This window comes from Nematolebias whitei, chromosome 9 (genome assembly GCF_014905685.2).
Source record: "Nematolebias whitei isolate Nwh7 chromosome 9, NemWhi1, whole genome shotgun sequence".
NCBI classification, from domain to species: Eukaryota; Metazoa; Chordata; class Actinopteri; order Cyprinodontiformes; family Rivulidae; genus Nematolebias; species Nematolebias whitei.
Genome location: NC_056506.1, coordinates 29,798,594 through 29,814,101, shown reverse-complemented (window position 1 = coordinate 29,814,101; position 15,508 = coordinate 29,798,594). Strand labels below are relative to the sequence as shown.

Genomic DNA, 15,508 nt, shown 5'->3' with positions numbered 1-15,508 from the left:
CTCCAGAGCTGGTTCCCGGAGTGGATCTCGTAGAGGCAGTGTGGATTATTCCTCTTATACCTACAGCTTCTCATCAAGTAGCACCACCTTTAGCTCTTAATCCAATCCACCACCAACTACTTTGATTTTTTTTTTACTACTTTTAAATGATGCCTTTTCATTTTATTTCTACTTTAAATTCAACAGGGTTTGTTTGTTTAAATACGTAATCTCTTTTTGAATTATGTGCTTAAATTGGTTGTAGTTTTCTGTTGGTTTTGTTTTATTTAGTGTGTCAACATTTAGTCATGAGCTTTTTTCACAATTTTGTAACGGCCTACTGTTTTAGAAGATTTGTAATGGTTTATTTTAACATACTATGTGATAGTTTATTTTCTTATTTTTCTTTGTTTTTAAATTTAACGTTAACCTCGGGGTTAACATAATCCTATAAACGATTCTCAATTGTTTTAATTTCTTTTGCTAATGGTAACTATAGTTATACGTATAATATGCTTTAAAATTATGTTATATACACATGCAGATAGTATGCTTCCTTTGAAAAATAATTGCATATAAAAAAGTATGTTTTTTTAAGTGGTTGTCTTTATAATTACAAATAAAGTTGTCTTAATAGTTTAAACACTTCTTTTATTCATCCTTTGCAGCTTTAATAACATTTTTCACATGACATTTTACTTTAAATGCCATTCATATGAAAAAAATAAAATGCAATAGCATATTTGAGCTTTGTAAATAACTAAACTGGAATAAATAGATAAAGGCAGTGATCACATGTGTACTGTGTGTGTGTGTGTGTTGGGGTCGGGTGGGGGTGTTCAATGCAGGTTTGCACAGACGGTCAGTTTTTCACTCACACAAGGAGTCATTTTCAAGAGACCTGTTTTAGACAGACAACATAAGAAATTTAGGTAAAGTTATTTTAATTTATAAAGGAACATTATTTTATAGACAGTGCGACCTAGTTTTATTTGAAAATATAAGTAATAGAATTTAAAAAAAGATGCATGGCTAAGTATCACTAAATGTCATAAATGATGGCTAAAGCTTTGGCTAAATTGGATATTTTGAATAATATGAAAACCAAAAAGATTCCAATTGCTAACAATAATGAATAACGAGATGAAGATACTATTTGGCTACATTATTTAAAACATTTTATTAAAACTAAAAAAAAAAAGTGCCTCTCTAGAGGTTTTGAAAAAAAAAAAAAATTAAGTTTCTGAGCTAACTGAATTAGCCCTGGAGGTTCATTTTTTGCACAAAACATTTGAAGTCATAAATACTTGAAACTGGTCCATTGATCTTTATTTTGAATATAAATGCAACTTCTGTGGGTTTAACAGTGTACAACTTGGCAAACAGACAGTACAGCATGAGCCCGAGTACTGCAGTGGTAAAGTAAATTCCTCATATAGGTTACAGAATTTAAGGTGTGGTTTGTGTAAAAAAAAAAAAATGCTGGTAGCTTCTTCCTTCAACAAACAAAAGAAAATTATGTGCGCACGGGAGATAGGTGAGAGGAGCGCGCGCACCGGCTACTGTTGGCTACACACCTGTTCGTTGATCAGTTGAGAGGTGCGGGACACCCTTGACAAGTCGCTGATCCATCGCCGGCTGTTCATACAGAAAAACAAAAGAATTGATGAAGACAGAAAAAAAAAACAAGCTATGAGTTTTTCCAGCTCCAGTTCTAGACAGTCCACTTCTAGGAACAGCTCTAGTCGGAGAAGTTTCAACTTTAACGCTAACCACTACCAGAGAGAGGTCCATCCGGTGGCGGAGGGATACACCACCCCCCGCCCAACAACCACCTCCCCGGGTATCTCCATCCACGGCGGAGGTGCTGGAGGAACGGGCATTCAACAGTACACGTAAGAACTTAAAATAATCTCTGACTTTTGTAAATAACGTCTTCTTTCAGGGGTCTCCACAGCGAGTCATCCTCCTTTATCTGTCTTCTGTGTCCTCTGCTCACTCCAACCTTCATGGCCTCACTGCATCCATACATGTCCTCTCTACTAATATGCTGTCCCTCCTCTGGACATGTTCAGACCTTCTCAGTCTGGTCCCTCTAACTTTATCTCCCAGTTGTTCAACCTGTGCTGTACCTCTGATCTCATTTCTTCTCGTCACTCCTAAGGAGACCTCAACATCTTCGTTTCTGCCACTTCCAGTTCTGTCTCCAAACCATACAACATACTATTTCACCTTCTTGTAAACCTTTCCTTTGACATTTGCTCCCACCCTTTTGCCACATATCACTCCTGAAACTTTTGACTAGATGTGCCGTATAAATAAATTTGACTTGACTGGATAACAGAAACTGCTATTCTAAACCTAACCCCCATATTTTCCTGTAACCTAATGTGTTCAATTAACTCCAAAATACAAACCAAATGTCACAGCAAGTTCATCTCACAAAACTGAATGTCCACAAACTCAATGTTGACCTACTGTAAATTAAAGTATGTATTTTTTTTGGTGTTAAACTGTGTGCAACAAGAGTAGGCCTATTTTCCAGATAACAAGAACAATACTTCATTTATCATCCTGCTATTCCAGTCAGTCAGGCTGCTGAGTATCTGTACTAAATCTCTAATCTTAATGTATGTTAAAAAAAAAAAAAAAAATGTTTTTAAGCATGTGTTTTTGAAGCTTGGAGTTATATATAAAAAATAAAAAAAATCAGCAAAAACAGTCCTTTAGTAATTACTATTTGTGACCCTTGGTGCCAGACTTTTAAATATAAGAAATGACTTTGTAGTGAAAATACACTTTTGTCAAAGGCCGGGAATTCACAACAGAGATACATCATTCCACTTTTGTTGTGATGGTTTTCCTTTCACTTTGAGGAACTTTAACCAAATTTTTTTCTCCCCCCCCCCCCCCCCCCCCCCCCACACACACACACACATTTTTTTTTTTTTACAATGATGAATTTTAAGTATTGAAAGCAATTTAGCAGCATGTTAACTGTATTATTTGTTTTGTATGATTGGTTTTTTATTTATTATTATTATTTTAATCAAGTTGTTTATTTCCCTCCGTTTTTGTGTAGTCCACAAACTGTCGAAGAAAGAGCTTTTTCTTTGTCAGTCCATTGTCAGGAATGCCTGAAAAAAGCAGAATGGATCATCAGCAATGTAAGCAAAACGTACACATCACAGTCAGCTTAACAGAGCCCATTGTGTTTATTTAAACCTTTCGTTGCTGAAATGCATTTTTGAAATGAAATCTATTTAAAAGACACAAGGCGTTAGTATCATTTCTATGTGATTTTATAGGGAGGCCTCTCCATGGAAGCAGAGAAGTTCTTGGCCGTGGCTGCAGAGTCACTTGACAAGCTGAAAATGTGTGGCATGCAGCTACAAGAAATGCATATACCAAATGATGTTTTCAAAAAGTAAGACAAAACAGTTTTTTGCTAAGTGTACATGTATAAGTTTTAAGATATATATATATATTTTTCTTGCATAAAGACAACTCTTTGATACAGCATGATATTTGACTTTAAATAATAATTATTTTCTTTATTTGTTTGTCTCTACAGCATCATGACCTTGCAGCAATGGCATGCTAATATGCAACAAAATCTTAGGGAAGTCGGCTTGAACAGTGGGGTGCAGCAACTCTTTAACAGTGCCGTGGCCTGGATTGCACAGCAAAAGGTAAACTCGACTGAAGACACAAAACAACAAAGTCAAATAGCCAAACTCAGTATGACACTGCAACTGTGTGTTTTATTTGCAAAATGTAACTTCTCCATCTAGTTCCGAAGCTTTTTTACTGTAGCACTAAAAGACCGAACGTCTCAAACTAACATTTCTAGTTTTGCTTATCTCGGCTAATGTAGGCAACAAGAATTTGTCTGCAGCTGAAAGGACTCCAGTGCACACATCTTCACTTGATGTATTAAATGACAAGTTACCAGTAGTGATGCCAGCAGTCTGAAGAAGTCTTTCAGATGAAAGATGAAACGTTTCTACTTTTTTCTTTGTTTTGCTTCGTTTTGTTTTTTTGAATGTGCAGAGGACCAGACTTAACTTTTTTAGATTTTTCTACCTGGATTATTGAACATGCATCAGGATTGAAACAAAAGTGGAAGGTTAAGAAGTTGGTATTTCAGGAATTTTACAAACAATTGTTCAAAGAACAGACATACGGTAGTAGGAGGAAACAAAATCATTAAAGGCACTTTAAATGCTAAAGAAAAAGATCTAACAAAGTTAAGTCAGGTCCTCTGGATGGTTTCTTTTTGTTGAAACGTTTCGTCTTTCATCCAAAAGACTTCATCTGTCCGAGGAGCCGTAACAAACTCAGTCTTATAAATAGTGCATTCACATAGTGGGTCAACCAGTTTGATGGCGCTAAGATGGTTTTTGGAGTCTGCCTTCTCCCCCGCCGACTCGTCTGAGGCAGCCATGGCCAAAGTGATTCAAAACATCAAAGTTCATGCTCAATAATCCAGGTAAAATTAATCCAACAAAGTTAAGTCAGGTCCTCTGGATGGTTTCTTCTTGTTGAAACGTTTCAACAAAAAGAATGTTAAGAATTTATAGATTGTAAAGAAAAAAGATATAAAAAAATGTGATGTGTTACGCTCTCTTTCAAGACAGTTTGTGTGGAACAGGACAGTTAATTCAACATCTAGCATGTTCTATGATGGAGCAATGTAACTCTAAACAGGTTACCTTGATGCACACAAGGGAGCAGGTAAAATTGGGTACCCTTCTAAAGCTTGGTCTTGTGTGACACCCCTTTACATATGGGAAAAGAGATTGAGATAAAGTGCAATGTGCTCTAGGTGGAAAGCAAGATTGGGGGCTTGGGTGTGCCAGTTCCTGGCATTACAAACTGTTTTTGGAATGTGGACTATCTGGAGATTCCACCATTTTCCTGGGAAATTTAAAGGCAATGACAAAGTTATGTGGAGAGGTGTGACCAGAAGAAACAGCTTCCCTGATCTGAATCTAAGTAGCATTTTGTTGTTGAACTTCAATCCGAAACATGAGTTGTATATAAAGAACATTAAGTTTGGGTACGAGGCGGACCATAAATGCATTTGGAACATTTACGACCTTTAGGCCAAGGAGGCTCAAAGGTCAACAATTGATTTCATAATTGTATCATTAAATCTGCAGCACTATGTCTTGAATGCTTAAGTGAAAGAAGGGGACATTTTATCAGCTGGTGAAAATCTGGTAGTGAGTTGGGTCTGGTGAAATGGAAGACTACTGGACAGACCATGTAAACCCTAACAAATAAAGACTTTAGAATGTCTCACACCTCAGGGAAAAAAGAGGCATAGAAATAGCCCGAAGGCCCTTGGTGCACATCAAGGCGGCTGTTGGATAAAAAAAATATTGTCTATTTTTATCTTACTTACTCAAATAAGCCACACTCGATGACGGGAGAAGATTTTTAACCGGTTTTAATTGCAAGGATAGATTTTCTCAACAGGTTACATAGATATACAGAAGTATACACGCATGGAGCCCAGTCACAAGAATCTGCCACGGGCAGTGTGCAAGGCTTGTTTTTATATGCTTATCAGCTCTCTCAGCTCACAGACATGCAGTACTGGTGTCTTTGGACTGCTAGCTGCACATTCAGTATCCTGTCAGCTCCTCAATTCCCTAACAGCGGCCACCTGAAGATGGTGATGGAAACCATCCAGATAAAATAGGAGGCTTTTAGGGACTCCTGAAGCAGCTAACAGCTACAGACAAGAATGGTGATTGCAGCAACAGTGGTCATAGATGCTTACATTTGATGCAGGTGGTATTTGAGAAGTCCATAGAGAAAGACTTTTAGTTAGTCTCAAAAATGTTATAGGGAAATGGAGAAAAAATAAAGAAAACAGGGCTGTGCTTGCTTTGGGTGATCTGCTCACCCATGGACTGGGAAAATTAGCAAAAAGTGAAGTAAAGGATCACTTTAAATCAGACTGCATTTCCAAAAAAAGGTAGAGTTTGGGAACTCAAGGAAAGTAAAGTTCAATATATTCTGAGGAATAAATATAAAAATAAAAAAGTACCAGCAACATGATATCAGGAATAATACTGCTTAGACACAGTAGAGCTTTTGTGGTACTTTACACACCTCTTAAGTATCGCACAGAAAACTGAGGCGATGCATGGGGACTGGCAGGCCAGGGAAGTAGTCCCACTTCCCTGTGTGAAAAAGCGTGACTGAAGAGTGTGTTCCACCTCTCGGGATGATACTCTGTCTGTCTTGGACGGGTCCCTCTTGTAAATGAGTCCCCGTGGCTCAATGAGGCTAGCCTGTATAAATAAAGTTTGAAAAAAATAAACTTGTCAAACAAGTAGTCATAGTTAGGTTATTAATCAAGAGACTATTCTAACAACGTGAAAGCACATTCTGCACACCTTACATGACAGAGGAGGAAGAAGAACAACTTCAGAAACCTCACAGCTGGCTGATCGTAGACTTTGTCATTATTAAATACACTTAAATCATTGAACATCTGTCTCTTATATTCAGCCAAACTTGTAGATACTTCAGAAACAGTAACTTTGCTTTCATGAAATTTGTTAGTTTTCAAAAGAGCCCTAGCTGTCTAATGTAATTCCTCTGACAGACTTTGAATAATGTAAGCTTCAAACTGTTGAGCTAAGTGCTATACAGTAATCAGGGTTTATATAGCTTGCACATGTTGATGGATATGTTCACATAAAGACACTTTAATAAAATACAATATATAAAACGCAATAACAACAAAAAACCTCTTATGTTATTTTGCATCGTATAGCGTATCATTGAGACTGCTCCATGGGGAGATGACTCCAGCATCATAGATAACCACATTACAGCCCACAACAGGTTTCACATCTCCATCCAAAGAAGCCAAGAAGTAGACCGTGCCAAATACGAACTAGTAAGCTTTCATTTTTCTCATCAGTTGATTTAATCTTGCCCAAATGTAAGAAAAAAAAAATCCCTTCTTTGTAGACGTCAGTGAATAATAAGAATGAACTCTTCCTTCTGGACCAAGAGTGGATGAGCCTGCAGGTAGATCAATGCCCCTAAAAATCATGTTGTCAAAAGCAGCAGCTTATACATTATTATCAATGTTTCATTTGTATAATTTTGTATATTTTTTATCTTTCTACCTCTAATATTGCCACAGCAAATGTCCCACAATCGTTCAAATCAGCTCCGGGAGCTTCAGAACATCATTGATGACATCTTTCAAGCCATCATTTGGGTGAATGAAAGAGAGGAGGAGGAGCTTGTGTTTGACTGGGGAGACAAGAACATCGACCAGTACATCCCCAAGAAGCAGGAGAGCTACTCTGTGAGGATCTCTGACTGAGCTCTTTCTTAATTTACACCTAATGGTTGTTAACAGCGCGCGTCTTTGATTTGTGTTTATCCAACAGAGGCTGATGAGGGACCTGGAGGAGAAGGATAAGGACCTAAACAAACTGAAGGCGAAAGCAGGTGACCTCTTGAGAAACAACCATCCTGCTTCAGATAAGATTGAGGTAATGTACTGTGGAGTTCTGACTTTATCTAAAACAGCCTGTTTTCTTGGGTTTTGCATTGACTCTGTGCTCCCTCAGGCCTACATGGACACCCTGCAGACCCAGTGGAGCTGGCTTCTCCAGATCACCAAGTGCATTGAAGTCCATTTGAAGGAGAACGCTGCCTACAGCCAGGTTAGTGTCCCAATTTGATCTTTTGTCTGATTAAAATCCTGTATCTCTTCAGGTAAACTCACTCTTTTAATGTCTATTATCAGTTTTTCAAGGAGGCGAATGAAACTTATGCAAAGCTTCAGAAACAACATGAAACAATCAGAAACAAGTTTGTCTGTGACAAGAGCACGCCAATGGAAAACCTCACTGAACTCCTGAAAAACCTGGAGGTATAATTATTCACTATTACTGTCAGGTGCAGCACATACCTTTGTTTTGTTCCCTGCAGCTGTAAAGGTGCACAAGATAAACAAAATAAATCTGACAGATTAAAAAAATATTGCTTCAAGTTTTGTTACTCAAGGGCTTTGTTAAAAGTCTGCTGTCCTTTTTTTACTTTTTTTTTTTTTTTGAACAGACAGAAAAACAACGGATCATGGAAAACAAGAGACAGGTCCAGAGTCTGGTCAACAAGTCAAAGTCCATTGTCAGACTGAAACCTCGCAACCCCGAGGAGAAGACCAGCAGCCCTATCATGGTTCAGGCTTTATGTGACTTTAAACAGGACCAGGTGGGTCATGTGATTTCTTTCTTCTCAATCATACACACATGAACAGACAATGAGTATGAAGAGAAATGTCACAAGCGAAACTCAGTGGAGTATTTTGTGTGTTCAGAAGGGAATATTAAAAGGGAATGAGGGCATTCTGAAAGACAACTCGCAGCGCAGCAAGTGGCTTGTGACGGGACCTGGAGGTCTCGACATGTCCATTCCCTCCGTGTGCCTGCTCATCCCACCTCCAAACCCACTCGGCATCGGACTTGCCAACAAGTAAGGATCATTTGATGATCAAAATAAATACAGATCAAATATAATCTGAGAATGTCTAGTTTGAATGATTAGTTCAAACTACATAGTTAGTTCTAACTGTCTAGTTTGTTCTTGTGTGTGTGTGTGTGTGTGTGTGTGGTTTTCAGCATATATATTTTTTTAATCTAGTATTTACAATAGATACAAGCAATATACAGTATCTTGCCATTTATTGTGTGACCACTAAATGTGAGTTTTTTCTTGAGCAGTGAATCTTGTGTTCCATTTTCAGAAATGAACAGTATCATGAAGCTATCCTGGGAATCTGGAATGAGCTCTACATCAACATCAAATGTCTCATCTCATGGCAGTATTGCCTTAAAGACCTCAATAACATCAACTCCCTCAACATCAGTAAGGTATGAGGTCACAAATGACCTTCCTAAATCCTTAAAAAACATGTTTTTCTCTTTCTAATGTTCACCTGGAACACTTTCTGTTGTCGGCAGCTTTCTAACATGCGTCCTGATGAGTATCGTAGTATCATCAAAAGACTGGAGACTCACTACCAGGAGTTCCTGCGTACCAGTCAAGGTTCTGATATGTTTGGAGAAGAGGAAAGGAAAAGCATGCAGGATCAAATTGACAAAGCCCAACAACACTATGATACACTGATTATCCAGCAGCCTACATACAGTGAGTATAAATTGTTTTGTCTTGATTTTGTTTTAATCTAAATCTGAACTTGCGTTCATAAAAGGCATCCTTGTAATAAAACGGTTACTGCAACTTTTAGGAGTATACAATAAGTTTGAAATTTTTGTGTGTAATTGACATCACAATTAGTCATAAAGTTAGAGCTGCCAGAAACAAATATGAACTCTTGCAGACATGCAGATGCTTCTTCTAAATAATTTTGCAATATATTGTTGTAGTTCTTTTCACTTATTTTTCAATGAAATGCAGTTAGATAAAATATTGTTTTTACATTTTTTTTTTACATTATTTTTTTTCATTTTTCCAAAATTTTAATAAAGGAACAAGTAAATAAGCAATTGCACAAGTGAGCACAGACATTGGGTTGTCTTCTTCTTTTAGCTTTTTCCTCTTCAGGGGTCGTCACAGCGAGTTATCCTTCTCCATCTCACTCTGTCCTCTGCATCCTCTGTTCTCACTCCAACTACGTCCATGTCCTCTCTAACTGCATCCATATATCTCCTCTTTCTTTTTTCTGGCAGCTACATTTCTAACATCCTTCTACCAATATACCCACTGTCCCTCCTCTGGACATGTCCAAACCATCTCTGTTTGGTCTCTCTAACTTTATCTCCCAGTTGTTCAACCTGTGCTGTACCTCTGATGATCTCATTCCTAACCTTATACATCCTTGTCACTCCTAAGAAGAACATCAACATCTTTATTTCTGCCTCTTCCAGTTCTTTCTCCTGTCCTTTTGTTAATGCCACTGTCCCCAGACCTTACAACATAGCTGGTCTCACCACTGTCTTGTAAATTTTTCTTTGACCTTTACTGTCACCATTTTGTGGCAAATCGCTCCTGAAAATTTTCTCCATACACTCCATTCTGCCTGAAATTTTTTTAACCTCTTTATCACATTCTCCATTTTCCTGGACCTTGGACCCCAAGTATTTGAAGTCCTGCACCTTTGTGACCTCTGCTCCTTGTAGTCTCACTGTTCCACTTGCCCCCCTCTCATTTAAACGCATACTGTCACTACGGCTTACTTTCATTCCTCTTCTTTCAACGCTGTATGTAAATGTGAATTCTTATCGTAGTTTTCTATTTTTAATAAATGTGCAAAAAAATCTCTTTTTTTTTTTTTTTTACACATTTTCATTATGGGGTATTGTATGTGGAATTTTGAGGAAAGAAATTAATTTAATATAATTTGGAATAAGGCCGTAACATAATAAAATGTGGGAAAAGTGAAGCACTTTGATTATTTCAAGATGGACTGCACTACTCTGCTTCTCCAGATTTCCTCATGAAACATCATAACTCCTCCCTCGGCACACTGTCATATGCTTTTTCTAAATCCACAAAGACACAATAGAGTTCTTTCTGACCCTCTCTGTACTTCTCCATCAGCATCCTCAAAGCAATGATGGCATCTGTGGTGCTCTTTCTTTGCATGAAACCATACTGACAAAAGGTCACCTCATCTAAGTCCATCTTCTACAACTCTCTCCCAGATCTTCATAATGTGACTCATCAACTTAATTCCCCTGTAGTTGCTACACCTCACACACTTCTCCATTCCTCAGGCATTTTCTCACCCTCAAATTTGCCATTGAATATTTGGGTCAAAAACTTCACTACCTTCTCACCCATCCGTCCGTCCGTCCGTCCGTCCGTCCATCCATCCATCCATCCATCCATCCATCCATCCATCCATCCATCCATCCATCAACTTTTATCTGCTTCTTCCATTTTGGGTCATGGGGGTCGCTCGGGCCCATGTCCAGCAATCACTGTGCAAGGGGCGAGGGACACCCTGGACAGGTCGCAAGTCCATCACAGGGCCACATAGAGACAAACGAGACAAACAACCATTCACTCTCTCACTCACATCTTGGTCCCAATCAGCCTAACATGCTTGTTTTTGGTCTGTGGGAGGAAACTGGAGTACCTGGAGAAAACCCACGCATGTACGGAGAGAACATGCTAACTCCACCCAGAAAGGCCCCTGGACCGAGATTTGAACCAGGTACCTGCGTGCTCAGAGGCAGCAGCTCTACCAGTTGCGCCACCGTGCTGCACCTTCTCATCTAGACATGTCCAAACCTCCACTCGTATGCCATCAGGTCCTACTGCCTTTCCTTTCTTCGTTTTTTTCCAGAGTTTTCACCCTCGCTAACCTTTCCCACTTCCTAGTCCACATTTTCTTTGGCCTCTACTCTTCTTTCTCTTTTGTATTCTCTTAGGTCGTTTTCACACCAGATAGTCCGGTAGACTCGGTTCGGTTTGGGACCAATATTCATGACATTTTGTTTACATTTGAGCTGGTGCATTTGCATTCACACTGCACTGTGCAGTCGAGTCAACCTGTTGAACCAACCTATTCCCCTGCTCGCCTGTGGGGGCGCTGCACCAAGAACTACTGAAAGAAACAACACAAAAACCTCTGAAAACAAGTCTACTTCTTCTGGAAATAAAAATAAAAACAAAGTGGCATCAAGTTTTAGCAGTTTTAAGAGTTATATTTTGTCATTTTTCAAAAATGGACTTAGCATGAGCAGAAGATGAGACAGAAGACCATGGAGAATATTGTTTTTCACACAAGGCAGCTGACGGCTCCATATAAGGTCAGAGAAATGCGTGTTTGTTTACCCTGCGGAGCGGGGCTCGGTCTGTTTGCATTCACACTGTACTCGAACCACGCTGGAGTTCTCTTCTACCGGACCGATACCTAGATTTTAGCCCGGGCCAGAGTTCGCCTTTTTGTTCCGTGAGAGAGTTCGATGGCGCGTTCACACCTCCCTAAACGAACCGGACTTTCTAGGAAAACGAGTTAGAGTTCGATTAAAGCGGACTAAACAGGGCTGGTGTGAATGCACCTTTAATTCATTAGTTCCACAAAGTACTCCTTCCATCTTTCCATCACACACTCCTCACTTGTTAAAACATTACCATTCCTATTTTTAACAAGCCTAACCTGCTGCACATCCTTTCCAGCCTGATCCCCCTGTCTCGTCAATCGGTACAAGTTCTTCTCACCCCCTTTAGTGTCCAGCTTCTCATACAACTCATCATACGTCTTCTTTACCTTTGCTACCTCCCTCTTTACTCTGCGTTGGATCTCCTTTATATTCCAGTCTCCTCTCTTCAGTCCTCTCACTGTCATGTTTCTAGATATTAGGTTGTGACACTGCAAATAGAGTTGCAATGATTGAAAGTTCTTTAACTTTTATTTACATATTCTTAAATCTTCCACTAGTGAAAGAGGAAGTAGTTCAAAAGGATGAAGAGGGGAAGACTGAAGCAACAAAAACAAAAATTAGCAACACCCAGACCCCGGTGAGCAGAAGAAAGTCAGCCTCTCAAGCCACCCCCACCTCAGCCACCTCCACCTCGGCCACTTCAACCACCTCTACTTCATCCCCTTCCATCTCAACCAAATCAACCATCAGCCTCACACTGCTCAGCAATCTGCAAGAACTTCGACACCGGCTGGAATTGGCTGAATCTGGCCTAACCAGTCATCTCCACATTCCCCTGGGGGACAACAGTGTACACAAGTGCACTGTGCACATTCAGAAGCTGCAGGTACAAAACATTCCATTTCTACAAGTTTCATTTAAGTGTCTATATAGAGTTGATCACAAAACAACAACAACAGCAGCAGACAATTTCAATAAACTTTTAAAGGCCTGTTAAAATAAAACGGCATGATTTTCTCATTTGTCTAAATGCTATTTAATAATTATTTGCAGGGTGTGCATCAAGATCTGGAGTCAATTCATGATGATTACCTCAGTCTGAGAGAGATGATTACAAAACAGCTAAAGGGGGTGCCTGCAGACTCAGAGCAGGCCAAGTTTCTGCGCTCTGAACTGGAAATCATCAACCAGAAATTGGGAGGCCTGCAGGGTCTCTACTCGGCCTACCTCCAAAGGTCAAGCATTTTAGACCACGTACCTTCTAAAGTTGAAAACTTGATCCACAGAAATTAACAAGTAAAATCAGATTACTGTCTTTGCCTATTGTTCAAATTTAAATTATTTATTTAAAAGAACATTTAACATTAATCGATATTTCAAAAGAATACAGATGTGCCGGAGTTAGCACAATTGTCCTGAGCAAAAAATAAAACTGTTCATACAACAAGTGCAAAACAAAACACATACTATAGCTGATAAAGCAATCCATAAAAACAACAACAACAAACACAAACTAATAATGACTGTGTTTCTATAACAGACTGGCTGCTCTGAAGGCCTTGCTTCAAAGCCTTCTCCAGGCAGAGGATATCATTAAAGTCCATGAAGCTCGTCTAACTGAGAAGGACACCAGCTCTCTGGACCCTCTAGAACTAGAAAATCATCGGAGCACACTCAAGGTTTTAGTCACTATTTAATGATGTTTCCTTCACATTACAATTCTTAGTTTTTGATGATATTTTCAGTGCATCTGACCGGTTAAAGTCTTAAAACTGAATAAATTTTTCTAAATTAGATTTTGATTTCAGCCCTCCACATACAGCTATGTCTTACAAGAATTTCTTTTTGTGTACTTGAACTTTTACTATTTTATGTTTCTTTTTATTTCTAGTATAATTAAATTAATTACAATTCAATTAATCAAAGTATAGTTAAATTTTATAATTCACATTTAATAAATAATTGCTATTTTATTTCCAATTAGAAAGCCTATAGAGCATTATACAGAAATAATAGTTTTAGAAATGTTCAGATTTTTGCTTCCCAGCTTCAGTAATAAACTTCAGTCTATTATTAACAGTAAACTATCCATTGAAGTTCTGCAGTATGATTAGTTATGAGCAGTTTTTGTACATTTGATGTAGTTTAAATCATATAATTTTATTGTTAGATTTACATTCCAATGATGTACAGTATTCTAAAGTTGCGGAGTTGTAATTTGTACATATATAAATTAGATGTTTTTGTCTTTTGCCACTGACAAAAACATAGGAATTATTTTATAAAGGCCATCTGATTTGAGTTTGAGTTTAACTTGTTTTTGTATCACAGTTGACGTTAATGTGGAAACGAATCAGAAAAAAAATTCTGCTTTTGATCAGCTACTCTAATATTATAACTGTCTTGAACACTTTGATAATTAGGCCAACTTTGTGTGGGGAAAAAGGTATGTAGATGTTTGGATGTAACTAAAACAACCTTATTGTGTGATTTTTTTAATTTTTTTATTTTTTTTTATATTAAAGCACATGAAGAACGAACTGGAACAAAGAAGAGACCTGCTGACATCTATGGACTCTGAGCTGGCTAAAGCTTTGCACTTTAACAGTCAGATTTCAGAGCCCTACCACAAGTGTGATGTTGATTTGTCCAAATATTCAGAACTAGTGAACCAGATGGGGGATCGCTGGCGTCGCATCCAAACCCAGATTGATAACAGGTACAGCAGGCTGCTCAGTTAAAATGGGTACGTTGTTGTCATTGCTCGTAAAAACACTAATGCATCCTTCCACCCCTTCCTCTTCCTTTTTCCACCTCAGAATGTGGGACTTGGACAAACAGAAGAATCAGCTGACACAATATCAACAAAACAAAACTTCCCTGGAGCACTGGATAGACAATGCCAGGAAACGCCAGGACACCCTTCAGACGGTTAAAATCAACGATATCCAGTTGTTGATGGATCACCTCAACCAACAAAAGGCACGCCTTTCCATATTTACACAAATCTTTGGTTTTCAGTTAAAACGTGTAAATGTCTTTTCAAATTTTAGATGTACAGGACAGGAATTACAATCACTTAAGAGCTTTAAATAGACCAGAAAGTTAGTTCTATTTTTAGCTGTGAAGTTTTGCCATTATGATTTGTAGAGCAATAAATGTGTAAAGAGTTGCAGAAGGACCATTGTTCTGAAGATAAATTCTAAAATTAATCCATTGTCCATACATCTATCCATTATCGTCTGCTTGTTCCAAAGTCGGGTCGTAGGGGCAGCAGCTTGAGCAGGGAGGCCCAGATATCTCTTTCTACAGCCTCCTCTTCCAGCTCTTCTGTGAGGATTTCAAGGCATTCCCAGGTCAACTGAGATACATAGTCTCTCCAGCGTATCCTGGGTCTTCTGTGGGGTCTCCTCCCAGTTGGACATGCCCAAAGCACCTCACTAGGTAGGCACCATGGGAGCATCCTTACCAGATGCTCGAACCACCTCAACTGGCTCCTGTTGATGTGGAGGTGAAGCGATTCTGCTCAGTCTTTCCCGGACAACTGAACTTCTCACCCGGTCTCTAAGGGAGAGTCCAGCTACCCTGCGGAGGAAACTCATTTCAACTGCCTGTGTCTGCATTCTCATTCT

At 38.8% G+C, this 15,508-nt stretch overlaps 1 protein-coding gene across 1 annotated transcript in view; it reads left to right on the top strand.

Annotated features, from left to right (window-relative positions):
• LOC119414210 (desmoplakin) overlaps positions 1 to 15,508 on the top strand; it is a gene marked incomplete at its 3' end in the record, with an annotated part of 36,654 nt that overhangs the window by 7,502 nt on the left and 13,644 nt on the right. The window contains exons 8-19 of the mRNA XM_037681309.1: positions 7,407 to 7,511; positions 7,590 to 7,685; positions 7,769 to 7,894; positions 8,083 to 8,235; positions 8,342 to 8,496; positions 8,768 to 8,894; positions 8,985 to 9,171; positions 12,434 to 12,762; positions 12,930 to 13,111; positions 13,417 to 13,555; positions 14,402 to 14,595; positions 14,696 to 14,858. Coding sequence (XP_037537237.1) covers positions 7,407 to 7,511; positions 7,590 to 7,685; positions 7,769 to 7,894; positions 8,083 to 8,235; positions 8,342 to 8,496; positions 8,768 to 8,894; positions 8,985 to 9,171; positions 12,434 to 12,762; positions 12,930 to 13,111; positions 13,417 to 13,555; positions 14,402 to 14,595; positions 14,696 to 14,858 — 1,956 coding nt within the window. The remainder of the gene's footprint in view (positions 1 to 7,406; positions 7,512 to 7,589; positions 7,686 to 7,768; positions 7,895 to 8,082; positions 8,236 to 8,341; positions 8,497 to 8,767; positions 8,895 to 8,984; positions 9,172 to 12,433; positions 12,763 to 12,929; positions 13,112 to 13,416; positions 13,556 to 14,401; positions 14,596 to 14,695; positions 14,859 to 15,508) is intronic.